Source organism: Saccoglossus kowalevskii, chromosome 7 (genome assembly GCF_978046115.1).
Source record: "Saccoglossus kowalevskii chromosome 7, keSacKowa6.1, whole genome shotgun sequence".
Taxonomy (NCBI): domain Eukaryota; kingdom Metazoa; phylum Hemichordata; class Enteropneusta; family Harrimaniidae; genus Saccoglossus; species Saccoglossus kowalevskii.
The window spans coordinates 23046964-23074350 of record NC_140647.1 but is presented as its reverse complement, the minus strand read 5'-3'; the positions used below and the strand labels follow the sequence as shown (position 1 = coordinate 23074350).

Sequence of the window (27387 nt, the reverse complement as noted above, 5' to 3'; positions counted from 1 at the left end):
AAACTATTTTGAATCAAATAGTGCACATGACCTGTGTGCGGTCACGTGATACATTCCCTTACGCGATAAATATTCTAATTGCGGTGTACAAACTATGACATCACTTTTTCTCAAAATACTGAAATTAGCACATACATTCACACAACAAATTAATTCGAGCCGGTAGTGACATTGAAGTTACCTTTATATTATATATTATTAAATTACAGACACTCACAAATTATTTCAACAGTAAAATATTGAAGAAGCGCTAAATTCACCATTTCATTTTATGCAAAATCTTTACATGGACAGAGCTAAAGGATCAACTGGCTCTATTGTCCGTTCTCTGAAACGTAACATTGTAGCTATATGTACGTAAGTCAGGCGATGGCATCTTAGATCAAGAGTTGTAATTGGTGGAGTTATTCAGTGAATTTGCGCAGTGTAAGTGATTATTATTACTTATTGGTTAATTACTATATGGAGAGATTGCAGTGGACGGTAAATTATTTTATAAATACCAAACACCAAACAACTTGAAGTAATACCATTATAATGTACTACTAGTAGTCGCACTATATTTTGAATATAGTGAAAAATGAGTCATTTATACCCGCCGCTATGACGTATTATCACTGGTCACATATACATGAATTCCATGACAACGCAAAGATGACAAAATTGTAATGTATGACCACGTTAATGTGACATTGTCCGTCTATTCGTCCGAACGTTGTTGTGATATAAAAAAAAAACGAAACGTTATTAACTATGGTTGCCACAGGTGGCGCTCAACACCGTAAACTACAAATGAAGCGATTTCACTGCGTAGTAGTCCAAATGACAGACTCAGTTGTACAAAAACGTTAACGTACGATTGAAAACTTAGTCATATTCTATGACATTTATAATATACATACACTTGAACAATCCGAGTCAACCCTAATACTAGACCTCATGAACAAATGATCAACGAGATCTCCGCGTGAAAGCTTAGTGAAACAGCCACGAAACTTGTCTTGCTACTGAGATAACGTTTTATTAACGCCTTTCAAGATGGCGACATATTTCACCTTTAGTCCAGGGCTGTCGGTAAGTCTTGCGCAATAATCCATTCGGCTGAATGTGAATAGACGGCGCCCTCTAGAGCGGTTATCTATTTACTGGAACACAATTTGAAGTCTCGTCGCTTTCTCGCTTTCAACGAGATCTCAGCGACCATTTGCTTCTAAGGTATATTTAGTAAATATACTAGTACATGCTACTTCCTCAAGAACAAGTACATATAATAATGATCGATCGCTAAGTAAAGTTGGAAATTGGAAGATTCACTAAAATATTAATAATAATAATACAACAATAATCAAATCTGTTTAAACAACAAAACAAACAATAAGTAAATTACATGCACTGTCAAATTTGGTATGATTAATTTATTTAAGTCCATTTTTTGTATGTGTGGAAGGTTTGCTGAGCTTCATTTTCATTTGTTGATAGCACGAATCATTCCAGAGGACGGATGGTCGGATTCGATATAAATGTTACGATTCGAACTGAATGTTATGGCAAACTTTGAAGATTTTGAATCGAAATTTTTTTTCAATCAATCAATCAATCAATCAATCAATCAATCAATCAATCAATCAATCAATCAATCGATCAATCAATCGATTAATCGATCAATCAAAATGCAATCATTGTATGATTAATTAAGCTGGGGTTAAGCTTCAGTTTTTAGGTAAGTACAAAAACCTAATTAAAAATAATAACCCCTTCCAGAACTCGCTGCTATACCGTCTTATTAGTCCACCACCATCGTTATATTTACCGTCCCTGTATTGTAAAGGGCGACCACAACGTGGTGGTGAGTCACGTACACAAACGTACGTACATTCGCTTGCCTCGTCATATAATGACGATACTTGCACAAAACAAGGAAAATATTTAGAAAGAAACGTTAAAGTAGTTTGGATGCTGAATCACAATTCGACACAGTCCATGGGACATACCCACCAGCAAGGAATCCCTTAAAGAATTGATACCACGATGTGTTACAGTATGACATTAAGCTGTTTAGATGTTTTATCAGTCGTTTAGTTAAACTACGCCCTCTATGCCCAACTTTCTGGTTATAAGATTGGAATTCAGTAGCAGAAAATATTTACATCGTGTTTTGTTTTTTTAAATCCAAAGTACAAATACTTGAAGAAAAACATTTTTGGTGTGGGACTATCTTTCTCAATGTGAGAAACAGTTGAAACACAATTGACTACATCACCGAGACGTTTACATCAATCTCAGACTAGTATGAATGGAACATGGAACAAAACGTGGTAAATAAACAAAACGTAATTTTCTGAAGATAAAAATATTCATCACATTGTTTTTACACGACTGTTCTGAATATGCCTGACTGTGCCTAAGCAACCACAACATTACGCAACAATGACGTCATACGTTCATTTATCCCTGTTACGCATTCAACAATGTGCGCATGCGCTTTAAGTCACACCTGTTGGCAATATTCACCAGTGTGCGCGGTGCCTGATGATATCTCGGTTTTTGCACTGGGTTAGCTGCCTACGTGTAACCGGAGAAACCCGATATTATACAAATAATTTAAAACACAGTCGTTATAATAATGTGTACAACTGGCAGTGTACGGATCGAAGTTTGTAATCGTGGCAAAGTCACGGAGAGTGTTATAGTAGAACACAAAAAAAGGATATGAACCATATATAAGATGACGTCATTATAAGACAAATGTTTTTTTTTTCTTCAGTTTTGTATACTTTTTAAACAAGTACAAATGTAAATACATCCAAAGTTATTGTGCACGTGTGAACGAATCACACAGCACAATTGGTAAACATATCTGTAACAAAGTTGGTGTGTTCGATTATTATCGATTGACTTATGACCGTTTTATAGCCGCATGCAGTGTGTTTTTATCAAGTTGTCTGTAAAAATTACGCAATTTGCCATGTACCTAAAGGCGAAAATACGACCAGCCATGTGTGACTTCTGAAACTCGAAAAAGAATTTCATAACTAGTTTCTGCGAATGCTCAGAGTCATTTTGTGCCGCTGTCTACAATTCCAGCGTTTGATTAATAATAAAGCATGTCAACTGCATGACCTTCAACTATAGATGGATTTACCGAACTCCTAACACTGACGCACTGACAAGAGTCGAAACAAGAAATAACAACGCAGCTTATTTAACTCTGGTAAACTCAGTGACAAGTTTAATCACAAATCTCAGACGGAATTCAGTGTATTGACATAGTGATTTGTAATTTGTGAAAAAACTAATCAAAAAGCCTGTTGGTCCCTAATAGTTTGACTATAATATATCACATAATACAAAACACATTGTTGGAACAACGCTGGTTTGCCTAACCCCCGCAACCACCACAACCACCGCCGCAGCCGCCACCGCAACCGCCGCCACACCCACCACACCCACCACACCCGCCACATCCACCGCAACCGCCGCATCCACCACATCCACCGGCATCTCCTATTGCATCCATCCCACCGGCGTCGTGATGATCACAGCCGAAATCACAGTCTGATACACCAACAGCGCAGGCACTTGTGGCTTCTAAATAGAGGGTATGATACGGTAAATAACAGTAGTATCCAGCAGCTAGCAGAAATACCATAGAATCCGGATCCGCGGCGCGTGGCTTGTTCCTATAATCGACGGGCTTCTTGGGTTTAGGTTGGCACAGCACATGCAATACGGATACGCTAAACGCTATTGCGATTTTCTGTGGGGCATCCGATGTGACCCCAAGCGTAATTCGACCGGTTCTAACATCTAGCGATACGTGCTTCCCGATATTGAACGTATTGCCCGTATGCTGCATACTCCATTCCTTCTTCGCCAACGGTTCGTTTTCTGCTAAACCATAGAATTTCACCTTGAGGTTACCAGGACTACCAGGCGTACCCCGTACTCCGCGTCTTTTGGCGTCTTTGTCTCCGGGAACACCTGGCACCCCTGCACGGAAGCCAACCCACTGCCCGACGCACACACCAAAGTCGCCCCGTGGCCCTTTTATCAACATTGCTCTTTGCCCTTCTCTGGGATTGAATGTGCACTGGAAGCCTTGGAGCTCATCGTCCACCTGAAACAGAAAGGCAAGAGAAATACTACTGGGATATTATACGATTATCGCACGGCTAACTCGAAAATTGGACGGCGTACTTTAGTGTGACCGTGACAAATAGTATTTCAAACACCCCAAATTATATTATATTATATTATGTTAATAACTGTGTGGGGTATTACATGAAATACATAAATATTATGCGCACTGTGTACTATATACTCCTTACCTGATCACGATTTGGCAAAGTACTTGAACCAACAATGTGAGCAACTGATAATAGAACCTCTGAATTGTCCATGACCTCAATAACTGTGAACATCATGGCAGGTGATTGCAACAGCCGTACTGTAAATACATGGCGATCGTAGTGATTCAACACCCTGGGAAAAACATACCATATCATATCATATCATATCATATTTTGTAACATCTTATATAGCATCAAAGTATACATAAGGTGACGTTCAGTTTCTCTTTAGTGGTTTGACTGTTTAGTATATCACATCACGTCACGTCATGTAACGTCACGTCACGTCACATCATGTAACGCCGCGTCACGTCATGCAACGTCACGCCACGTCACGTCATGTAACGTCACGTCATGTAGCGTCACGTCATGTCATGTCATGTCATGTCATGTCATGTCATGTCATGTCATGTCATGTCATGTCATGTCACGTCACGTCGCGTCGCGTCACGTAACGTCACGCCAAATTAAAATTAGTGCACGCCGTATTCAAGAAAAATAATTCTACACTAGAATCGCATTATAAACCTACCTATGTCTTGCCTCAATTATACCACTCGATAAAGGTGCTTTCAGTGGAAGGGCAAGGTGAGTCACAGTGTCAAGGATCTGCTGCGGCTGCTTTGGTTCATATCTTCCAGGCTGAAGCCGCAGGAGACTTTCTCCTTGAATAAACGATTGCTCAATTCTTAACGTTATGGTCATAGTATTGTCACCAGGCGTATGACCTTCGTTCATTATAGCTATAGTGTACGTAGATGTGCCTACTCCACGTAGCAGTACTTCATCCAATACTCGCCGTATATCAATGGTCGCGATGCCAAGAGGCTTTCCAGGGGAGCAGCAAGGCATGGCTGACGGTGTTTTCAACTTGAATAGTAACGATGTGTGTTTGGCTGTGTTGAACTTGAACTTGGCAAGTCCTTCCGTAGGTTTAGCTTCCCACACCTGCTGAGGACCTTTTAACTTGATCAGTGTGCGAGAGCCATTGGAGATTTGAGCAGAAAGGACGAAACGTTGGCGACCCATCGGCTGGTCAATGGAGATACGTTGTACGTATACTTTACATATTTTTGTCTGTACAACTAAACTATCCTGCGGACTAAGAGTTGCTAGTTCATTTGGTGGATTGCCTCTGTACATTGTACCACTTATTGCAAACTCCTCCTGGAAAGCTGCTTTCCACAGTTCTCTCGTCATAAGATCGGCCTTGACTAATTTGGAACCAGGTTCACGATCAGTGACTGAGTCGTCGTGTTTGAACATTTTTCCAAGTAAGAATTCCGTGTCTGCTTTGTATATATGTGGATGAAGCTGGTGAGAGTGCCAAATTAGATCCATGTCGTAACAAGGAACCAGGAATATTCCGGGATTTTGTTTCTTCAAGTAAAGCATCATCTTATATCTGACCAAGGCGTTTTTGAGAAACACCCTATTCCTATAATGTGGCAAACTAACCTGGTAATAGAAGACTCGCTGTCTCTCAATGGCTTGGCATATATTATATGAAATCTGGCTTTCAAAATTAATGTTTTTCTTTGATACTGACTGAAAGTCAATGTCAAATGGCTCGTCTGGGTATTTACTCTTCCAGATACTTCTAGCTCTGTCTAAGCCATCTTTCCGCTGTCGCGCGCTCATGAGTTTATGGTCTACTACAGTGTTAACAAGAGCAATGCAGTCCTTCTCGTAGTCATGGGGACAGAGCATATGGACGTGCCAAATCCATTCCACGTCAAGTGGAGGCACGAGAGCTGTAGGATTGTACTGCGCCGCCATTGGCAACCACTTCTTCTCGTACCTCATCATGGCATTTTGTATGACAACCGGATCCTCGGTCACTTGTGGGTAGTTGTTCACAAGCTTTAAGAAATCTAGCTGTTTGAGTGCTGCTTCCACGAGATCAACACCAATCTTGATATCTTTTTTCTTAAAATGGAATCCATCTTTTATTGCTTTGGCCATGAGCTTTGTGAAGTTCTCATCGCCGGGTGTATAGACCGCCATCTTGCTCTGCCTTGGTGCCAAACTAAAAACAAGAAAACGTACATAGTTTAGAATATATAACAATATCATGCCAGTAATTGTATTACATGTGAACAGATACATTGTTGTTTGACACTGCGTGTTGATGGCCAGATTATGTTAGTATTTATCGAAAACTATCGTAAAAAATGATGCTTTTGTAGCACACACAAAGGTATTCGTTCGATGAAAAACGAGAAACACTAATACGCATGCGCAGTGATTGTTATTGTGCGTACGAAGTTTCGTGGAACAAATACTCAATATTATACATTACATGTTGAGATGCAATATGGAAGAGAACAATGTAATTTTTGTTCACAGTCATGACCTTAGCCCCATTTGAACAGGTAGCAAACACAAATACTAAAAAAAGTCAATGTTTTTTCCACATGTCATTGTACTATTATACTGCTTTACGTTCGTGTTATTGGGTATAACTCCAGTCATGTCTGCAGTGCTGAGCGGTATTATTGCGTGATAACTTCCACATGGGTAACGTCCCTAAATACACTAGTCACCTTCACGCGCCATTGGTGTTGCACATGGATTGTTCCTGAGTGTCATTGTGTCACCGCATCGGCGCCATGAATGCGTGCAGGCGTTCCAAGGGGGATGATTTCCTCAGTTACAGACATCGTTACAAACGTCGCGCACCCACCGCAATAGCTGAATTACATATATCGCGGGGAAGGAAAACGATTACAGCTATCTGAACGATCCATTGTGTATAGCGGCAAACTCATCACTCATCGAGTTTAGCCTCGCCGTTGCCGTTCTGGCTACTAGATAATGATAAATTAATGCATTTCGCTTATGCTAATCGCTCCTCTGGACTAGATCGCGTAATCGATTTTTTGTTTCAATTGCGCTTCAACTGAACTCATACCGTTACCAAAATATGATACCGCGTATAGGGAGCACCGTCAGTCACTAACGGTATCAAAGGAGTTATCGCGATAATGTACATCTTCAAGGCAAGTATCAGATAGGGACAGCCAGAGAGGAAATTAAACAGCACGTGACTAAAAGTTATCGTGATTGAGATTTTCAAAACTGTCTGCGAGAACGTCGAGTGTAGTACGTTGCATCACTCAAATAAATATTCCGCGTTTTCCCGTAAAAGTATTCGTTTCATTGTAATTAATATATAGTGTAAAAACATTCATTTTCACTTAAACTTCACAATTGTGAGCATATTCACTGAATTTCGATCGTAATTTTTCACGTGGATTTTAATTTAACTGACTGAACGTATTGTCGAAAATAGCGAAATTAAAACCCAGCGAATAATAAAAGAGTTTACGTTGGCCTAGTAATACTCGAATGGAATTCCACTGAAATCTCTCATACTCTACGTCACTGGGTCATTTCCGGCAATAAGCAATTCAATATGTCACTGACGTCATCAGATACCCAATTAACAATCACGTATATAGGATATATTGACCCTAGATACAATTGTTGGCGAAATAATCAAGAAGGTTTTCATCTTAACTAGAGATTATACTTCCAATAGACGATATGTAACAGCTGACATGAACGTAATGTAACATTAATAATATTATGGTGTTAATAAATTGATATGAACGTGACAATAACGTTACCCTTAATATATTGACGTAACAGTAATGACGTTACACGTCATATATTGACGTAGCAGTATTAACGTTATGTATCATATATTGACGTAACAGTAATGACGTTACACGTAATATATTGACGTAACAGTGTCAACGTTATGTACCATATATGGACGTAACAGTAATAACGTTACACATCATATTTTGGCGTAACAGTATTAACGTAATGTATCACATATGGACGTAACAGTAATAACGTTACACATCACATTTTGGTTTAATAGTAATGACGTTACACATCATATTTTGGCGAAACAGTATTAACGTAATGTATCACATATGGACGTAACATTAATAACGTTATACGTCATGTATAGATGCCAAAGTAAAAACGCCATATATGGAAGTAACAGTATTAGAGTATTACATCACATATAGACGTAATAGTAATAACGTAACATGCCATATATGAACGTAACAGCATTAGCGTTATGCGAAAATAAAAATGAATAGACATGAAAACTGTAAATTTTCTTATATAAGGATTTTTCACGTAGGAGTGATGTATATGTTTCTTTCTCAATTCGTGGCACAATCGACATTCAAAACAAAAATGATACTCGTACGTCTTCGAGTATGTTCAGAATGCAGACCATATGAACCCTATTCACCCCAGGGACCTATAAGTATCAACCAAATTAATTTGTGTGCAGGTACTCTTATCCCAAATACCGAGGCTTGAAGAATTTTAAAATCGATAAACAGAAGATACTTATCAATACATAGCGAAGTTTTATATTGATTTAAGTTCACTTGGTCACTTACGCTTCCTTGCCAGTGCTGGCACCTAGCTTTTAAAAGTTTTTCAAATACTGCTTCATTTCTAACTGGTTGAGCCAGCTTCTCCAAAGCCATACAAGAATAACAGCATTTGTACTCGGTATACTCAACGGAGTTCACCTTTTCCAGCGCAAGCAAAATTAAAGGGCGGCAGTCGTCTTGCCGCGTCCTGTTCGATGTGGGACTCATAGCGACGTATACAACGCGTGTAAAATACATTGTTTATTTACATGAAATTCGAACACGCGCTGCGCGACGACCACCGCGCTTTAAATTTATAACTTTTATACACTTAACTTCCCTGGTTCGATTTGAATGAAATCTGTTCATGGATGACCGAAATGTTGGACAACATATAAATTTATTTTTGGACACTAAAATGGTCATCTTAAATCGGATCATGACATGAAAATGTATGTGTGAAGTTTGAAGGCGAATGAACGGACGCTTACACACACACACACACACACACACGGGAGTGATAAAAACCTGGCCACCTTTGTTGATTTATCACACCAATGACACTTTTCATGAGTAAATACATGTCATGTGACATATATTCATAATAATAGTATGCAAATTGGTTACATTATATTTGCACATGCATAGAATACATGCACATGTACATACGTTCAGTTGATTCCGCAAAGCTTATATTAAAGCGGGAGGATCGTCACCTGCGCACGCACGGGAATCGAGTCCTAAGCAAAGATAACAACACGCTAAAACGCAAAACGCAAAGGCTCATTGGTAGACGCTTGTTTGTAAACAATGACACGCTATGGCCATCTGACGCATAAGATAACAACACGCTAAAACGCAAAGGCTCATGGGTAGACGCTTGTTTGTAAACAATGACACGCTATGGCCATCTGACGCATGCGCAAGTGACGACTCCCCCGCTTTAAGGTTCAAGATTAAAAACAATGCTAAATTGAAACGCAGATCATGCCCTTTTAAAAAACAAGGCATAATATCATTAAAGACCACTGTCCATCTCCGTCGAATTCGCGCTAATCCTCCTCGCTTATAAGACGGCGTACATAGGATCGACATCGATTTTATCATCAAATTGACAGAGATCATGGTCTCGGTGTCACATCTTAAGATCGATTTGAAATAAAATTGAATTTTCCACAAAATACATGAAAAAGGGTTTGACAATTCAGAAATGGAAAATACGTCTCTTTACCAAATATGTTATAAGTTCGCGCTGTGCAATTCAATGAATAAACATGTGTAACCATATGTGGTGGAAGAACTATAGTCGACTCGAGCGTGATTGTGAATACGACAAAGTCCTGTAATAAAACAATGACGTCACGGCGGTGATATCACGTGATCAACATCAGCTGTTACATGCTCACAGTATAATACATAGTTATGATATTTTTTCATCTAATAATGAAATCGACACGCTCAAAGCCGTTCACCTTTCCGTGACCTTAATTGTGAATGAAACTGATGTGATTTTATAAATATCACAATCACCACCGCATTAAATTGAATTGAATTGTATAGTATGTTAATGGGGTGCATTGGAGAGCTGAATCGCAATACGGATATTTTGATATTTTGTCGTTATTGTGAATAATATTAGCAGTTTAGTTTTGGTTCTGATGAACTTGTTTGTTTATAATCAAGATGCCAAATACACAATAATTTGTACGTGGTGTGTTTGGCAGAGAAATGCGGATAGCTAGAAAATGATAATTCGCTTCAATGCACGCAATCATATACGAAGCAGCATGACCCATTAATGACAACTTTGGCTCGCAAATACTCACGATAAGTATTCAAATACACCATAAACAATTTTCGATAGGAACTCAAATGGGAATCGCCAATAATCTGCACCATTATGTGACATCAATGGGGTGTGCTTGAATTTATAAAGCGAGTTGAAAAGTTGTCATTATGTAAGTATAACCCAGACGCACGATTCAAACATTGTCAACGTATTGTATACGGCCACGTCTGTTCGCTGTAATGTAATGTTTTTTCTCCAAATATATTAACGAAAGACATAGCAACGACAATTTGTTTTCCATATGACCTTCTCAAATAACAATCACAGTAATGACGACACTGCACAGGTCAGGAACGCGCACTGTAACGCGCACTGTAAAAATGGGATCGGTAAAAGCAATAAAGTTATGCTGCAATTTTCTTCAAATGCATTAAAATCTATTAAGACTTTACTTGGAATGCATTGTAATGCGAGTTTATGTTTGGCAGGTACTTGTAGCGTCGTTTCAGACTGACTAGCAAGTATCAGGGCGAAGTTCATTACGTCAATACTGGTAATAACAGACGATTGATGGGTTTCAGTATCACATGGTATATTTGTCCAAGTACGTCACATGATCTGCAGCCTCGTTCGTAGCCAGTCTACAATAACACTAAAACTGTCCTCAAAATATAGATATATCAAACTAGTGCATGGTGGGAAATGTTTGAATTGGAACACCGAGAAATCCAGAAAAAGTTGAATTAATTTGGATTATGGTTTATCGTAAAATTAATGCTGTTCATGTGACAAACATTTCTGGGCAACGGAGCACCGCTTTAAGATCTTGGTGAATCCTAATCCAATGTGCCAAGCACACTATGTCAAATAGAAGTATTGATAATTTCACGTTCCCATCCATATTGCATCGTTATAACTAAAACAAAGAGTCTACATAACTATGTAAATATACGTAATTAGGTGTCGATCATTTGAGATCATTGGGGGGCGACTTTTGTACAGACAGGATACCGCGAAAAAAATGCAAGGATCATATACTCCAAACATCCCTATTATTTCAAATAGTTGGTCCCTTATTTGGATTGGCTAACGTTTGTCACGTGCATTTGGTCATTTATCACACAAATGTTCATGTGGTATATTAGTCAAAAAATACACAACGTTGGGGGGGGGGTCAAACCAGTCGCAGGACCTGCTGATACCACAAACTCTCGGTGAATATAAGTGGAGTAAAGCCTAAACACAGTGAAAGCAACACGTTTCTATCACACGCCGGGGTGAAGGGATCAAGCAATTATAAATCTGATCCATGCTCGTGCCCGGGAACTGCTGCTCACTGGCGCTGCAAATAATTGAGTTGCCAGGGCAATGGCTTATATGACGGTTACCTGATACTGTTACCATATGAAATAGCGATGTGAATCGTATTTAATATTATATTGCTCAGGTTATATACTACACATAATAATAGACGATAACACTTTTTAATACAGCATTTATCAGAGTAGGCCGATTACATTGGTTATATACTGTATATATTAGAGTAGACAGAGAATATAGACGATTACATGGTCATATACTACATATAAGATTAGGCAATGACCAAAGACGATTGCTAGTGTTATATATTGAATATATAATATTAGAAAGAGATTATAGACAATTATGTGGATATATATTCCATATATCTGAGTAGACAGAATATAGACGATTGCATAGTGGAATATTGCATATATATCAGAGTAGAACAAGACATGAATGTCACAGTTCCCGCCAAGGTCATGACCAGGTTATGACACCACTAAAAACCCTGGCATTAGTTTTGGATGAAAATCGTTAAAATAACCCACTTAAGATTTTCAGATCTGGAAAAAAAATACGTGCATATTCGGCAGAGACTTTTTCATCAACCTAACAAGTTTCATCGATATCTGCTGCAGAATTTCTGAGAAAATGTTAGAGACGTCACAGACGGAAACTGGAAATAAGAATTAATAGCCCGTCTTTCAGGCTGCGCCTGAAACGGGGACTAAAAAGACTTTACACGATTACATAGTTATATATTGCATATATCAGGGTAATTAGATACCACAGACGATTGCATTTATTATATACTGCATATATCATATAGACAGATTATAGACAATTGCGTGAGTTATATACCGCATATATTAAATAGTATACAGAGAGTACAGAAAATCACACGAGCAATATGCATATACATTACATTCCTTAGCATGTGTGTCGAATATCAACTTGTGTGTATCTGTTATGTCGAGGATCCCAGCAATTAACATTTCTGTGTCTTGGCGGAATGTTACAGTTGGAATGTGGCGGCAACTCGGTTATGTAGTCATGTCAGAATCAACACGCCATGCCGTCGTTCGATTGAAATCGACAATCTCCGCCAATCTAAATAAACATAACTTACAGTTTGTTGTGTATCAGAGATATGGCAATTGTTACAGCTTCAAAAACGTAAATTTCAGCCTACAACGTGCTTAAATTTAATTGCTGCGGGAGTACAGGCGTGTGCTATTATTCACTCTCAAATCGCATTTCACTTGTTGCTGACTACAGAACCGAACTATCATCTCATGGTACTGATTGTACCCGACCTCAAATAAGCACTCCCCCCCCCCCCATAAAAAAAAAACATGTGTAAGAGTTCTATCGCCCAAATATACATAAACATTTCCTGAAACATCAAGACTAAAAAAAAAAAAACTTTGTTTCTTGAACTCACGATAATCGTAACTGGCAGAGATAAACATAATTTCGTAAAGAATTTCAGTTTGAACATGTGTAACAAAATCAACTATATATAGTAAATTCACCCGGTAGTTACGCTGGTGTAGCGTTGTGTGCACTCTGTATTCAGTGTAATTTCATTCAACTGACTTCGAATACACATGGGGAATATCACATTTAATTCATACTAAAGTGTTAACCAATTAACATATGCGAATACTATAGGGAAATAGGCCGCTGTCTTTGGAATGTGTCATGTGAGATGTTACACATTGGGACGACGACGCGCCCCTCTCTCGGTATCATTTGGTGACAGCCAAACCAAGACTGAACGGCGGTCTGAACCCCCATTTAGTTTATATTTTAGCTTCATCGGATGGGATGAAATCACCCTGCATGTACGTGACTGGAATGGTCTGTAAATCTTTCGGCGTCGTACGTATGAACATACTAGTAGTATGTGTTTACTCAATACAAGAATCTCGCGAACGCGCTTTTGCGTGTTGGCGCTGCCGAATGGTGTAACTGTCGTCGTCAAGATGTTGCTCTTGACGCTGTCATCCCTGTAGTCCTTGTTGTTGTCGTCGTCATCGTCATCATACGTGTTGTTGTTGTTGTTGTTATCAGCCAGACGATGGCTGGTCGGTGACTGGATTTCAATTTTAAATGTTAATACCCGTATGCGCCGTAAAATGTAACAACGAAATTAGGACAAATGCTTGCGTGATTCATATATTTAATGGGAATTTTCACCTTGATGCACCTTGAAGCTATACAATTTCCCGCTATCATTCAGACACGTAGAGGTTTAACATTTATTTAATACGTTCCGTTTTGTTTTTTTATAAGCGATTACGTACATGAAGAATTAATAGCAAACGTCTATACATGACAGCGGAAGGCAATAATTAATCAAAATGTGATCGAAGGACAACACCACTTAGGATTGAAATTAATATGTGTAGTTCTGAAATATGATAATGTAAAACATATTTGAATTAATATATTGTATGAAATTCACACTCGAGTTGATTCGGCTGTGTAAATGCGATAAAACAAAGATAGGCAGGTTATTGAAAATGTGAACAAAGCAGAACCCCTTAGTGGAATTTCGTATTAAGCTGTGAGTGTAAGCTGCTTGGTAACGTACATAGAATGTTCCTTTCTCTAAACGCGAAACATTGCATTGCGTCGTTGCTACGCAACAATATCTCATCGACAGACGATCGCTCCTAAGAGTCATCGTAACTGTTATTATCTCTGCGGTTTAATGACGTAATACATCATATATAATGACAGAATGGGCAGGACACAAAATGTTTTTTTTTTTGTATTTGCGTTATAATTTAAAACATAAAGAGTGTCCAACAGCCGACAACCTGACAATTTCATGCGGTATTACTGTCATCACCATATTTTTCGCAAACCGGAACAGCAGCATTGTCAGCTAACTCTGGCTGTTTGCTGTGTTCGTCACGAGATCGTTATCTGATGAAAACTAGTCGGATTAAACCAATATCAACAGGAGGAGTCGAACTAATACTGAGGGGCGTATATAATCAATTGAAGCAAGATATCCCGTTCAATTTGTTTCATCTATTTGTGTAAATTGCCGTATGGCAAATGTATCTACAAATTTAAACACAATATTGTTGCTGGGGTCATCCACCCCGTTCAAAATACGTTTGTTGTAGTTGTAATGTTGCTAATTATGATGCCGGAGCATAATTATTTATTCCGATATTTATAAAAATATTTATTCCGATGTGTGTTTTGAAAGCTATTCGTTTCAGATCTAAAATGACCGTATTTTCAAAATATTGCATTTAGCTGAACGACGTAACCCCGTGAAGTGATTTGCATATTTATTCATGTACAGTCGCTTATTAATTCTGTGAGATTGTTTTTTGGCGATACGATTAATTTAATAAAGCAGTTTACAATGCGATTTATAAAAAGCCCTTGCCAAGATAAGTATTAAGATATTTGCCAAGAATGAATAAAACAGTTTCATGCGTTTTACTTCTTTTAATTAAATGCTAGTCAGCGATAAATGAGTGTCAGGGCCGTCACCATGTTTGTACAACATCATTATTATATGTTCATTTTAATAATTTTATTGAATGAAGAAAATTTGGTGCACTGCAGAGAAAACAGGTCATTAATAACTCATTTTCCCAATAAGAAGATCAAGACATATACCCGCCAATCAGCCACTGCTTCAAGTTAATACATTGAAAAAAAAACCCAGTCGGATCGGTTCGATATCGCATCTTTAAAGGGCGGTGGTCGTCTCGTAGCGCGTGTTCGAGTTAAATAAACAATGTATTTTACACGCGTTGTATACGTCGCTATGAGTCCCATATCGAACAGGACGCGGCACGACGACCACCGCCCGTTAACTCGTTAAATACATAAATTATTCATAAATTGGACATACGATTAGCGCAATTACAAAATCAGCTCTGTTGTCACATTTATCAAAGCTGATGGTATAGGAAATTATCTGTTAAAAGTCAAAGGTTGTATAATACGCGGCAATATATTATCTACTATTTTATCGTTGCAACGTATCACGCACAGAGTATCAAAATATTGGTTGATCCTCGATATTTCATATCATTGTATCTGACTTTTTTTTCCTGATCTTTTTGATGTCTCGTAAAATGTCTATTGCAGTATCATAGGGGCAAGGGTCAATTGTTACTGATCTCTTACACTGTTTTCGCCTTGTCTTCGTTGGCAGATTCGCCCAGGAGACGCTGAATACGCCGTGGCAGACAGCTGGAATCTGATGTTTTTTGATGTGTTGATAAAACAAAGCAATGAAAAGAACATTCATGTTGTCAGATATATATAGCAAGCCGTTTCGGGTTTTGAATAATCATCGGCACGTGATTTAACGAATGGTTGGGTAACCAATCAGGATCTTGTACGCAACTTTGCATTAACACACTCATAGCCATATATGAAGGAATCCAAAAAAATAAAACGGTTGTCACCTCCACTCTCCTCGTCCGTCCCTGTCATCATAACACGCCTTGCAAAACTAGCTCTGTTCAATCTTCGAGCTGGTGTGCAAACGTTCACCGCTAATGATATAACGAAAAGTTGATGGATTACTTGTCAATAACTGGGTTACTATAGGCAACTGAACATTATTTGCCTTCAACGAGAGTTTTGAATTTAACGATATCGAACTAAACTTTACTAACATTATAGTATATGGGAATTGTAAAAACAAAATAATGATGGTTTTGCGCTTACTTGTGCTCTGACGTGCATGAGCTGACAGGAATTGCTAGTCATTATTAGACTCACGATCTGTAATGCGACTGTCTGATGTGTTACATACAGGCCGTGACTCTATACGTTATTCAAGTTTTTAGCCATACATTGTCGTGTTCGAAATAGGTCGTCAACTGAACTTTTCGTGTTGTTTTTTTTTTTTTTTGGCTCAGAATGAAATATTTGTTTGTAAAAAAAAAACCTGCTTAAAATGATGCAAAAAGAGAGACAATTTCCACAGTAAGCCATGTTAAAGCACAATTTCATAAAAAAAGTAACAGTAATCCTCAAATATTCTAATAACTCTCTACAATTATAAGTACCCATCTTATAACTACATAAGACTTATTTGACAATATGTAATTAACGAAACAAAATGTTCAAGTTGAGATATGGTGAGAAAGTTTTACCATAGTAACCTGTGGTAAATGGATTAAAAATCACCATTTTCATGGATTTGTGACCGTGTTTTGTAGTTTAATGACCGGCATAAAATAAAACCACAGTGTAAAAGTCAGGGGACTCCGACAAGTCGGTGTTTTGGTACCCAAATATGTGACGTGCACATACTGTAAAGAGGAATAATTATTCACTGGGTTTTAATTTTGCTTATTTCGCTGACTGGAAAATGCGCTAAATTAAAACCCAGTGAATATGTAAGATTTAGCATAGAACACATTATCTAAATATTGAAAATTTGAATTTAAAACCCACTGAATATGCCTGAAATGGTAAATCAGCAAAATTTAACTTGAAACCCAGTGAAAAATTTACAGTAGCTAGTGGAGTTCTGAAACTTGGCGAACTTCAAGTAGAAACGAACACTTTTTGAACGTCTACCGCGTAGACGAATAATTTTAAGTGGTAATCGACCTCAGATAACCCGGTTTGAAAGCTATATCCATTGCACAGTCTTGCGATGTATTCAAGCTGCGACGACATGATATGTACTCTCATTATGCAAATGAAATGCAAATTTCTGATTGGTTCAGTGACCTTGTATAAAGACCATGTATATCCTTGAGCAACTAAAAGAAATTATATCATATAAGTAATAACTTGTGTAGTTTAAGAGAGAAACCCACAGGCACAAATTTGACAATTACGTTTTCAATAAGAACTATACATAAAACCAATACAAATTTAAAAGACCCTCAGAAATGTTGTAGCGGTTTTATTTCACGTGGTACGTGATACGACCAGTTAATCAGATAATATATCCGCGAAATAATATGCATGAAATAGTACAGCATACTAGAATTGATATTGCATGACCTGTAACATTATTACAACTAATTTTATATGTTATTTTCAAGATTCGATCAAACTAATAATTTTTTTTTATATTTTGACTGTGCGCGCGTAGAATACTATATCACTGCGCGTGACTCACAGACAGATTCATTGGATTTTTGCTGCACCCCTAGGGGGAAACTGATTGCAGCCTGTTGCTATGTGTTCCTTATTAAACGATACATCATTTCAGACGTGAGTGACACTTGTAATACATTTCACACTAATCGAATATCATCGAGTGCGGACTGGATGGCATCGGAACTAAAACACTGACATATAGAATATTTAAAAAAAGGTAATTTTAACAACTGATCGGTTTACAGAGTACTAGATGCGTTGTATGTAGGTATATTATTGTTCAGGCACTGTTAACAAAAAGCGTTTCAATATTGATTAACGAGCACATTGGAAAATGTGGCGTACCGATAACTAAAAACTTGTATGTAACAATCGGGCAGCTCGAACTGAATGGGCACAAATACTACTCATGGACTCAGTGAATCAAAGTGGGCCCTGATTTGTATCATCTAGAGGGTCATAATAATCGCCGATATGTATTAACCCGGGGTCAAACTGAGCTGATATTTATTCTGAACCCAAGGGGTCAAACTGAGCATCCATATTTATGCTGAACCCAAGGGGTCAAACTGAGCACCGATATTTATCTTGAACTCAAACCGGTGAACATAGATAACTCGCAGGGTCAAACTAAACACAATCATTTGATTTGCCCTTTCAAAACCCTAGCGACATGAATGCACTCAGGGGTGATTATGATCGTCCTATATACTTCAAATTATGAACGGTAAAAAGAAGCTTTTAGTCAAAGTCCTATTAAAAATGTTCCTTGCTTAATGAGCACGACTCGAGGGAAATGCGTGACACTAAACAAAACTGATGATAAAATGCTTCCATCATTTCAGACAGAGGCATTTCTGAAAGCGTTAAATAGGATTCGGATGCCGACCCGATGTGACCCGACATCGAACTACATCTGCGAGGCACTCGCCTAGTCACGGTCATCACAACCAGCCGTACATCATAAGCACTTATTTTGTCCGTGTCAGCTTTGCTTGTTCGATTGTATATTTCTCTCAGTACATCTGCTCACGAGAAGTATATACACATTATATCAGCAGTATTTGTAAATTACGGTAATCAAGCTAGAGAAATATCGACAGATATATGAAGATGGAAGAAGATATCTCACGCAAAACGATTTTCCCAACGTTGCAGATGTAGAATCAGCTGGACTTGGGAAACGATATTATGTTATTAACTATTGTTTGTTTGTTTGTTTTTTGATTAAATGACATTCATGTCGGAACGTATCTCTCCTGTTAAACCACGATCATGACGTTGCACTATTGCATTATGCGGTAAATTGTCTGGGAGCAAACCACCAACTAGAGCCAGAACACTCGGGGGGAGTTCTAGAACCACCAGGAGGGAATTCTAGAAATACATTCATTGATCTAGACTTTTTTTCTAGTAAAAAGATCATTGATCACTCAAGCCATGGACCGGCCAGTCTACTGACTGAATGAGTTGTATCATCGTCACACATGCATATTCCAGTTTGTTTCCGCTTATCACTCTATTGTTCGTCTATACAGAAAATATAACAGAACACATTTATCAATGCTCAGCCAGACAATATGTAAATTTGAACAGCAGCCGGTACTGAAATGGGTCAGGGATTTCTAAAAATCACACATATCGTGGCATCGTACTTTTCTGTAAAATGGGTTTGCGATTTAAAATAAGCACCAATAAGCAGGAATAAATCTTAAATACTGTAAATGTATTAATTATTCGTTGGGTTTGAATTCGCTGATAAGTAAAATACGCTAAATTAAATCTACGTGAACACGTAAAATAACAATTGTAAAACTCGTGGAATTAAAACACAGTGCCAGTGAATGTGCACAAAACATCAACATAGTGAAATTAAATGCCATAAATAGTTTTACAGCCTGAGTATAATACAACTTGTAGCTTAAAATGCATTACAGCGTTTTGTGCTATATAATATTAGTTCATTTATTGAAAACTGTGAGAATATTTCAAGTACTATCGTGGTTTAGAGAACCACCTTCTCCTTAAGATTCTGGCTTTAGATTCATCGCGAGCCTAAAACCCTCGACATTTCTAAGCTAGAAACTCATCGTTGAATCGAATGATACATACAGGCACAGTTAATGATGGGACTGTGATACAAGGCAAGATATTTTATACGTTGAAAAAACTGTCTGTATTGCTGCTTGTACGCGGCAACTCGATCAGGGGATTTACCGTGACTCATTCAATGTATATACAAACGTCCGGCGGCGTGATTGTGTCTTCGCCAATCAGACATCGTGTTATTTGTGTCACACTAATTCAATTACCAATAGAAAGGTGCCTTGTCCAATCATAAAACATGTTACACATTATCTGAGCATACTGTCTAACTCAGCTTGCAGAAATAACGAGGTTATTGCCTGTCATTCCTGTTTTCAGTAATCTAATGGAACACCCTCACAATCCCCACTCACGAATAGACGTCAACAATATTGAGCGTGACACAAGAAGGAATCTGCGAGGTTTTAGCGACGACGGTGAAGGTGACTGCCACTCTCGGTTACTTCGTGACACTGAGTGAAAACATGAACGATTTGTATATGCGTGGTGTTAATGACAATTTAAATGACAAAAAGATTGTGAGACATATTAGTATTTGACATGGGTGGCATTGGTAAAATAGATTGTATCTACCATAAGGGCATGTCACTACAGTTTCTGAATGCCGTAGTTGGAAGAAATGCTATTATTAACTCGGTAATGAAATGCTTTCTGCGGCACTGAGTTTACGGAGACAAGGCGCGCCACAAATACATGAGTTGCCTTCTGTTCAGAAATCTGTAAAGAAAGCAGGCAGGGAAAAATCAATCGCACAATGAAGAGAGATAAATAGGATATACCACAGGTTTACACTAGGAATACTTCAACACGGCGTACTATGTGTAGTTGTGAATGAAATTATTGGAATAGCCATAGCTTAGCGGTAGGAACTTATACATTAACGTAATCCCGCGAGTCGAGTTGTAATGCTTATCCGAGACAGCCCTGGCCTATTTCTGCTTCACATGATGTGTAAAGTTGTGTCCAATGACCATAAAATGGTGTCGTAATATTGGGTCAGAACGATCTGTTCAACTACTAGTATGTCCCTGAGGCTATTATTCTACGTTGAGTTTATGTGTGAACTGATCGTAGCCACGTCGCCAATATTTGGAACGTTTTTTTGGCGCTGAAACTCAGCACATCTCTCAACACGATATTTTTGAGTAAGCGTCATTTATTTGTAGAAACCTAGCGCTTCTCAGAATACCCCACTGCAGGACTTTGCATATACGATACGATTTCAATTACAGAAAAGCGAATATTTTGACCACAGTATAATCAGTGTTCACATATTTCACGTTAATCTTCTTAAAACGGAGGGGGTCGTCATTTGCACACGCGCGGGTATTGAGTCCACATCGACGATATCAACGCAAGCTAAAAAAAACAAAGGCTCATGGGTAGACGCTTGTTTTTAAATAACGACACGCTATGGCCGTCTTCTGCATGCGCAGGTGACGACTCTCCCGCTTTAAGCTGTTCCTCGCAGCAGATGCCTGCAAAGAAATCCAATAATGGTTTCACTTATAAGTGATGTTTCGATTGATATTTCTGAGTGAAGATTCATCTTGGGAGTGCTTGACAAGGACGAGACAAAATATGCAAATTGGGGTAGCAACCACCAGAGTGTTTTACGACATGCCATGACAACAACGCACCAGATGATGTTGGTTATATGGTATCACATGAAGTGTGTACTCTCATTAGCTGATTAAAATTCTAATTATATGGTGTTACATGGAATATGTGCTCTGATTGGCTGATTATAATTCCAAATATAAGGTTATAAGGTTTATTTAGATTCAAGTTATATATGACGTGTGAACGGATTAGTAAACTGAATTTAGATGACAGTCAGAGTAAGCGAAACGTGTGGAATGATTGGCTTGTTTTGATTCCAGATGCAAGGTAATACGTACGTATAAGGTATTGATTGGCCGATTTTGATTCGAGTTATATAGTGTTTTGTTGAATCATGTGCATTGATTGGCTGCTTTTGATACTATGTATATAGTGTTGCCTGAAACGAGTTCACTCAATGGCTGAGTTTTTTTTTTTTTTTTTGCCAATTTAATACTGTCAATCTTTATCACCTCATCTTAAGTTGTTTTCGGGTATTTTGCCGCTAAATTCAAATGTATGATATGATGAGTATGTAACAAACAAAATGAAATTAATTTAGGCGGTGAAATAATTGAAACCTTAGACACGCAGCTCCAAAATCCTTGATTATTTAACTATAGTGCATGGTATACGCATGGAGGCAAAAGAATGTCTTTTACCCCATGGTATACGTAATACAGTAGCCAGGAAAGTGAAATATACCCTGTAGTGTGACGTCACATTGAGACACGTACGGATGATTACGAATGAAATGCATACACGAACGTGTCTCCACACTCCCGATGTAATTGCTTTGACAAATAACGGATGATTTTGAAAATAATATTTGCCAACTGATTGCAGACAGCTCCGGAATGTCGCCGTGATCGTTCTTTGACATACAATTGAACGATAATAAGGAATCGTATCCAAAAATAGAAATGCCAGTTATCACTGAAGTCGATTACTTTCCCGTCTGAAATGGAGTAACACAGATGTAACGAAGTGGGTAAAAAATACGCTTCTTTTAATATGTATCAAATACTGTTATCAGCGATGTAATAAATAAATAAATGAATGAATGAATGAATGAATGAATGAATGAATGAATGAATAAATAAATAAATAAATAAATAAATAAATAAATAAATAAATAAATAAATAAATAAATAAATAAATAAATAAGGAGACAAAAGTAATCTCACTAGTGAACGTGAAAGCAAACACACGTAAAGGTGAAAGCATTGTGATGGTTGAAATGTCATCACCAGACAAAAAAAATGAGTGGTTTATTTAAAGAAACATACAATGCATACAACTGCGAGCTGAATGAACGTTGCCATGCGTTTTGAAGTTGATCAAAAGGCGTATTATAAGTATACGTGTTTGTAACATACCAGAACACTGAACTCAATGAAGCTGAGTTAATTTTATATTATGTGACCTTGGCCTCCTCTGACCTAACATAATTATATCGGGGGGGTGCCATGGTCACGTGATGCAATTTCATAATGGTTGAGTACCCCTAATAATAACGGCATGTAATTGCAGATTAGGATTGAACAAATTATGCAGTATTTCCAGAGAAATGCCGGGCAGTGGTACAATCATTCATACTGACCCGCATACTATAACAAAAAATAGTACGTGAATGTATATTATCGGTTTTATTGCGTTTTAAGTTTGTTCATGGCGTGAACATTCAACGACTCGGACATTTTACAATTTTGTTTTCAGAATAGCACGGTAAATTCAAATCTGTCATTTGTCAGCACTATCTAGTATACCAACTGAACGCGACTAATAAAATGACGTACTGCTATTTGATGACGTAACATCCTATCACGTGATACGCACAATGCCTTCTACCAATGATAAGATCGTGACCGTATCAAATGGGGAACAAACGAGATGCCTGAAATTGTCAGCTATGGGAACCGATTCTTTTATTATCCATTGACCTTTTATTTATATTTCATCAGCCGACGAGTAATCAGATTTACTGGGCATGAGCATTGCGAAGTTCCCATGAATATAACATACTAACGGAATAACCGTGGGTTACACAAAACTCATGAATGCGCACGACTATATGGGCTACAATAAGAGAAGTGTAAAACAACATGTCGCCTTCAACAATGACCGTCACCGAGGTGTACGCGATCACCACTCTAGCGCAAAGTTATCAACAAATTAGTTACCGTGACTTCTGTATTAACTATATGTTTCGTACACAATCGTGGATGAACTTTCTCCTTTTAAAAATATTTCTCTTTATAGAGGGGAGGGAGGAAAGAAGTATACCGGGACAGAATAGCCGACGACTGTGCGCTAGAATTCTGTTTGATGATTTTCAATCGGTTTGGATTCAATCAAAGCGTTTTTAGATCAAAGTTCAAAGTTGTATCGGAGCTGTCGTACTCTATCGGTTACTAGAGGCATGGCGCCATATTTCACAGCAATGATCTGGTTTGATACGCGCGGTATAATTCACAATGGACAGAAACGCGGTAAAGTCTCGTGCAGTTGTAATTATTGTTTTACCATTCAAAGCACGAATAGGTAGACTAATCAGTACAAGGTCTAATCAAAGACAGTCAAGTTATCGTGTGTTCTCGCAGGCATATCAGAGAGATATCAAAAACGCGCCATGTGGGAATATACTTGCGATTTTCTACATGAGTGAAACTACAGTCAAGAATGTGAACAAATTTTTTTTTTTTTATAATTTAATTTTGAAACCCCGGTGTCCTTGCATCATTCGCTATAGCGTAGCGGCCATGCATGCCGTACGCAGAGTAGCGCGTGACCGTGACGTTATCTTGCTGCCATGTGACAATATTCATAATAAGTCGCGTCATCATTGAAGGTATATGTAATCGTCACGCATCCTCGATCATACAACGAAATTCTATATTCTAGCGATAATACTGTTAATAGTTTGTTTATTCGATTGGACGATATATTTATTTAAGATGACCGGCGTTAAATTTAAACCCATGGCCTAACTGTCTAAAGCGTGGTTCGTCGTGGTTTTGCTGGGTCATGGGCAAATTGCCACATTTACTATTAATAAAGCGATTCGTTCTGAAATCATGTAATATTTATTTATTTTATTTATAACTGTATTGTTTTTCTACGATCGTTTTCTTTTGAAGTCTTCCCAAGCAAGGGGAAACTATTTAAATTGTTCATCTGATCGAATCATAAGGTCACACAAAACATGACAATCTCTTCATCTGATGCTGTACTACAAAATGCTACAACAGACAGTCTATATGTCAATATGGCGGCTTAATGATGAGTATTTTCATTTGCATAGCCCTGCAGCTATACCCTCTTTCGCATTAACCATAAACATATCCGTTTTTCTTGTCTTTAAATAGGTTTATGAAATTGAAGACGTCGGCAGCATCGTTTCCACAGCGACGAGCCACCGCTGTGTAAAATAAACTGCGATCGTATCATTGGAACAAATCCGCTGCACGTAAAATTAAGCAGGGGGTTTAGTAGCAGTCACGCAGCAACTGTGAACGTGCCGACGACAGAGCGGTAGACGCAACACAAAAGGCCCTGTCGTCACACGTTTGCACTAGACATAGCGCCCACTATTCACGATGAAAGCTAAATGAAAAGTGGAAACGGAACGCCATTTCTGACGTTGTGATAACGATGTATCTGTTAGCCTATGTCTGGCTTCACGCGTTTTTTTTAGAGGGGGTGTCTAGGTATCGCGCATAGATCAATTGAGGTGTCGTGTTACATGGCATACAATAGATACCAGGACCAGGGTGGCCTAATAAAGACGTAATATGAATAGGCAGATTCTTTACTTTCGACCGTGAGCCCTTTGACGGTGAAAATCAGGGTATATGAACAGAACATTTATGAGAAAACATCGTCAATGCGAAAAAAAAGGTCGTAGAACTTACCTTTGGGTTCGGATAGAATAAGTCGATAAGACTTCGGTATGTGTTCTAAATCATGAAGGGTTATTGACGCTGTGCGCTGCTTTCTGAAACCTCCTGTCTCGACTGCGATGTTGGCGAGTGATATTAAAATGCATTCACCGCGACGACGCATGCGCTAGAATGACCTTGCAAAGTAGCTTATTAGCGTATTGGTGTGAATTGACGTACTTGTATTTCTGTGTTACGGTAGAACCAACAACGCTTGGGAATAATTGCAAAAAAAGGGACGGGTGTTATTGCATTTTGAATAAAGAATTACCTGTTATCTGTTTCTCATTCAAAACATTTATTTACCACATATTGTTTGAAAGTCTGGACATTGAGGAATACATTTGTACTCGCTAGTCATTTGTTTACATGTAAGTCACGTGACAGACTAAATGCCGGACCTTGTTAAAACACAGTTACTAGAAGAACCGTGGTCCACAGTCCCTCTATAGATAGAGGGACTGTGCGTGGTCAAAATTATTAAGTCCGCGATTTTCTGAAAACTCGGCAGTATTTCCAATTGAAATTTACGGGATAAACCCTTTGGTAAATATTCCCAACTGTTTTCAATTTTTTTTTTTTTTTAAGTTTGCAGAAAAGTATTTTCCTCGCCAATAATTCATCACTAGGACACTTATTCCACTCTCTCAACTTTTGAAATGCACACAATGTACTAATATTAAACATGAAGTATTTGTTCTAATATTACTACAAAATACTTATAAATGTTTCAATATTTTGATCGGTGCGATTGCAGAACATAATAACCATGCTGGTGAGTGATTAATTTTATACCGAATTTTATAGCAAAGGAATTTTAGGAAAGTTGTGTGCATGTTGCCAATGACATGTTAGGATCCATTGCTATGTAATATACCAATCAAAGAATTATCCATTGTCAATGATTACCATTCAACGGCATTCTCTGACTTTCCAATAAACTACTAGTATACTTCAAGTGCATAATAAACAATGACAATTACGTAAGAAAACAAAGACTGGAATTTGAATAATCCAGAGTAACAACAGAGCTGACCTTTAATGAAAGTATTTGTATCAATTGCTACTAACCTCAGACTGTAGTTTGACGTTAGTATCTTCTATGGTCTGAGCTACAACAGCTAGAGCCAAATCTACAAGCATTTGAGGTATGAGGCAGTCATGGGTTTAAATAAACTGACACAAAGCTTCTGACTGGAGTATTTAATTCATACCACAGTCCCTCTATCCGGGCTCACTCTCCCTTGCAGAGTCTTCTTGACCTAGGGAGCCACAGAGAGCCGCAACTAGTGGGACGTTCCCTGGCGACTACCTAGCTTAGTGATAAAAGACCCATAGTCTCTGCGACGGAGAATGATCCGGGCTGTGTTCATACTCACATTTTCGCAGAGCATAATGAGTTGTTTTAAGCGTGACATATTTGTGTAACCCGGATTTAAAATAATTCAGAAGTACGCACGATAATTAGTTTCCCTGTGTCACCTGTCATAAAGTCGAACTAGCGATATGCGGAGATGTCGTTGCCATAGCTACGAATCAACAACAAAAGACGCCTAACACAGACAAAGTGGTCTCAACGATTTGCCCGGTGACCCGGACATTTTTTATTAATTGTCAATATACTCATACATGATTTTGGGATCAAATTTAATTTTGAATAGTAATTTTATATTCCTTTTGTCTACTAGCTCCCTGGATTACAATGGTTAATCCGAGTTTGACTATATAAGTCGTTTTCATTCATGCATAAACTATACACATGTCACATGCTGCGCGTA

At 38.1% G+C, this 27387-nt stretch overlaps 1 protein-coding gene across 2 annotated transcripts; it reads right to left on the bottom strand.

The window, feature by feature from the left end:
* Positions 1-166: 166 nt before the first annotated feature.
* LOC100367312 (uncharacterized) lies at positions 167-25724 on the bottom strand. Of its 2 annotated transcripts, none has more exons than XM_002734701.4 (4): positions 25583-25724; positions 4882-6378; positions 4329-4482; positions 167-4117 (listed from the first exon to the last, which is right to left on the bottom strand). In XM_002734701.4, the coding sequence occupies exons 2-4, from the start codon at positions 6354-6356 to the stop codon at positions 3380-3382; spliced, it is 2367 nt and encodes a 788-aa protein (XP_002734747.1). In that variant the 5' UTR covers positions 6357-6378; positions 25583-25724; the 3' UTR covers positions 167-3379. The 2 variants fall into 2 exon arrangements, with proteins under 2 accessions (XP_002734747.1, XP_085357445.1); XM_085501319.1 differs by lacking the exon at positions 25583-25724 and adding an exon at positions 16301-16474.
* Between the last annotated feature and the right edge of the window lie 1663 nt (positions 25725-27387).